Below are 2850 nucleotides of genomic sequence, written 5' to 3' on the forward strand. Positions count from 1 at the left end.
ACACACACACACACACAAATATACCAATCTCCCCTCATTAGCAGAAATACCAGTTCCATCTAAATCATGTGGCCTTTTGTTGGTAACCACAGGTCTTTCAGGATTTCATCACTGACTCATGGCCTGGATGACCTGCTCCAACTTCACACAATGACTTTCACTCTTTATCAAAACAAGTATACTCATGATGTTGAATGTGTTTTCTATCAGTATGACACCCTGGATACATCTGCCTCTGCTTATTTGATTACAATTCATCTAGTTTATTACATTCACCTGTTGTTTACCAACCAGTTAAGTAATGGTATCATGCAGAGAAATGCTACAACTACATTTAAGGCAAAAAGCTGGAAAATATTTCTGCATGTACTGTGTAAAGACTTCTGCGACGATGAAGTGCACACTGTTGTCGAACAGGACGAGAACATATTCAGTCATTCCTGAATCTGCATTGTACACAGCACATGCTGTGCACACTGAGCATGTGATGCAAACAAACACGGGAAAGCCCCCCAAATGAAGATCAGCCTGTCATCAACAGATGGAACAGCTTTTATTATGGGATGAACAAAAACAAAGCATCTGTCACTGCTCTTTTCCACACTCTTTGCTCACATTGTCGACCGAACAAAACCTAAATCTTTCAACCTCTTTTCAGAATTGGAGGTCTTTGTAATACACCTTGTGTTGCTGCCACGAACATCTATTCAGCTGTGTCACCCAGCCATGAGAGTGAACTCCATAATGCACTCTGCTCTGCTATGACTCCCAGTCAATAGGCCCTGGATCTCTGCCACACATTCCTTCACATAACTGTTGGCTGTGATTAACATGTAATGTGGATCCCTCTAGTCCAGTAGACAGAGAAATAAACACAGACAGACAGGGACGTCGAGAGAACAAGAGAGAAAATGCAGCAAACACATCCTGTGCAGCAAAGTGTAGAGAGATTTTTAACTCTTTTTCTTTAAATATTAACACTGGCTTTAAACTGGCCTAACAGTAATATGTGATTGTCTCTGCATGTTGCTCATGAGAAGAGTTGTGAAATATCTGTCAGTTGTTTTTGCAGCCTGATGCATCTGAACACCAACAGGATCTGTACTGACAGCCAGCCACCTGTCTTTTAAAGACCCATTTGGCTGCACCTGCATTCTCCCTTTACTTCACTTGCACTCTGAATTATCTCCTAGATTTAGATCACTTTCATGCCAGAGTTCAATCCCCTAGCCTTTATATTTTAGTTTAATTGTAGAAAACAGTGAGTTAATGTTTTGATCTTCTTTCACTGGCTTGGAGCACAGAAAACTTGCAATATTTTCTCATTCCAACTGACTTGTAAATCTTTGCACAAAAGCTCATTTGTGAAACCAACATTGTCCACATCTACAGCTCTTATCCTGGAGGCCAGGCAATTAAGTGGTCTATAAAGTGAATTTGAAAGGTTGTTAGCTTATAGGACCTGACAATGTTATTTATTCAATACTAATATATAAAAATCTATTGCTGCTTTTTAATGAAAGAAAAACCTCAAAACTAACTAACCAGGGTCAAACATATAGTTTTGTATTAACTCGCTGTAACTATGAGTAAATGTAATTCTTTGGGTCATCAGTCAAAAAGCTAAACTGAAAGTTAACAGAGGGAGAAATGAAAGAAAGAGAACGTTTAGTGGGAATCACATCTTAAGGAGGTAAAGGATATCTGTTTTAAACAAAGTGTTTGACATTTGTGTGCTAACTATGGAGCTAGAGCCAGGAGTCAATGACTTAGCTTAGCATAAAGGCTGGATGCAGAGGGCAGCAGCCAGCCTGTTCCTGCTTTATTTGTTTAATCCGTACACAAACAGAAATGTAAAAATGACAAGTTGTGTTTTTATGAGGAGTTAGATGCGCTAATTATTTGACTGACCGGTGCATCAATCTTGATGAGGGCAATGTCAGATTTTTCGTCCACGTCTTTGATTTTTGCATCATAGGAGCCGCCGCTCTTTAGCTCCACTTTCACTCGGTGCTTATTGGCCACGACGTGGGCATTGGTCACAATCTGGCCATCTTCTGACACAACAAAGCCAGAACCACTGGCCACCGCCACCTCCCGCTTGGAATAGGTCATCCTGTGGGGGGAAGGAGAGGATGGTGGGAGGGAGGAGGTGGGAATAGTTAGTGGGAGCATTGCTATTCACTCCTCTCATTCAAGGTCTTTTCTCCGAGAAAAACAAACTGATGCATGATGTAACAGCAGTGTAAGAGTCGGAAGTTGAAAGCAAACAAAATCTAAAGCGTGCAAGTGTCTGAACACATTTTTGTGAATATAATAATGTGTAAATATATAAACAGGAGGCAGGTAAGTATTCAAAGGTGAGCTGGAGAGATTAAGCACACATAAAAACAGTAAGGGGGGAACAAACAGACACTGCAGCATTAACATACAGCACGACCTCAATGAAAAACTGCTTTCAAGGCAACCTGAAGCAACAACAGTGAAAAGACAAGACAGATCTGAGTGAGGGAAAGATGGAAGAGGGACAGAAACGTGGAACTTGAGAGAGCTGCACACATTCAAAGAACCACTTTACAAGCCACAGTACAAAGATGACACAGACGAAGAATTGAGGTGTCAAAGAAGGATGAGAAGCAGACATAAAAGAGCATAAAAGCTGGTGAGACTATGAAAAGAAAAGGCGTTGAAAGTCTGAAGTGGAGAGTAAGGTGCTTTACCAACTGGTGTGGTCTGGTTAAGTATACAGGTGGGCTGTAAATTCTAGCATGTCTGTCCCACACACACATACACACACACACACACAAACACACACACACACACACGGGAGGGGGTATAATGGGGTAAATG

At 41.1% G+C, this 2850-nt stretch overlaps 1 protein-coding gene across 1 annotated transcript in view; it reads right to left on the reverse strand.

The window, feature by feature from the left end:
• Positions 1 to 2850, reverse strand: part of LOC118329454 (serine protease HTRA1A-like) — a gene marked incomplete in the record, with an annotated part of 27675 nt that overhangs the window by 13995 nt on the left and 10830 nt on the right. Inside the window, 1 exon segment of the mRNA XM_035663645.1 lies at positions 1912 to 2116. Coding sequence (XP_035519538.1) covers positions 1912 to 2116 — 205 coding nt within the window.

Source organism: Morone saxatilis, unplaced genomic scaffold (genome assembly GCF_004916995.1).
Source record: "Morone saxatilis isolate NCDOM2014 unplaced genomic scaffold, NCSU_SB_2.0 Contig19, whole genome shotgun sequence".
In the NCBI taxonomy this organism is placed as follows: domain Eukaryota; kingdom Metazoa; phylum Chordata; class Actinopteri; family Moronidae; genus Morone; species Morone saxatilis.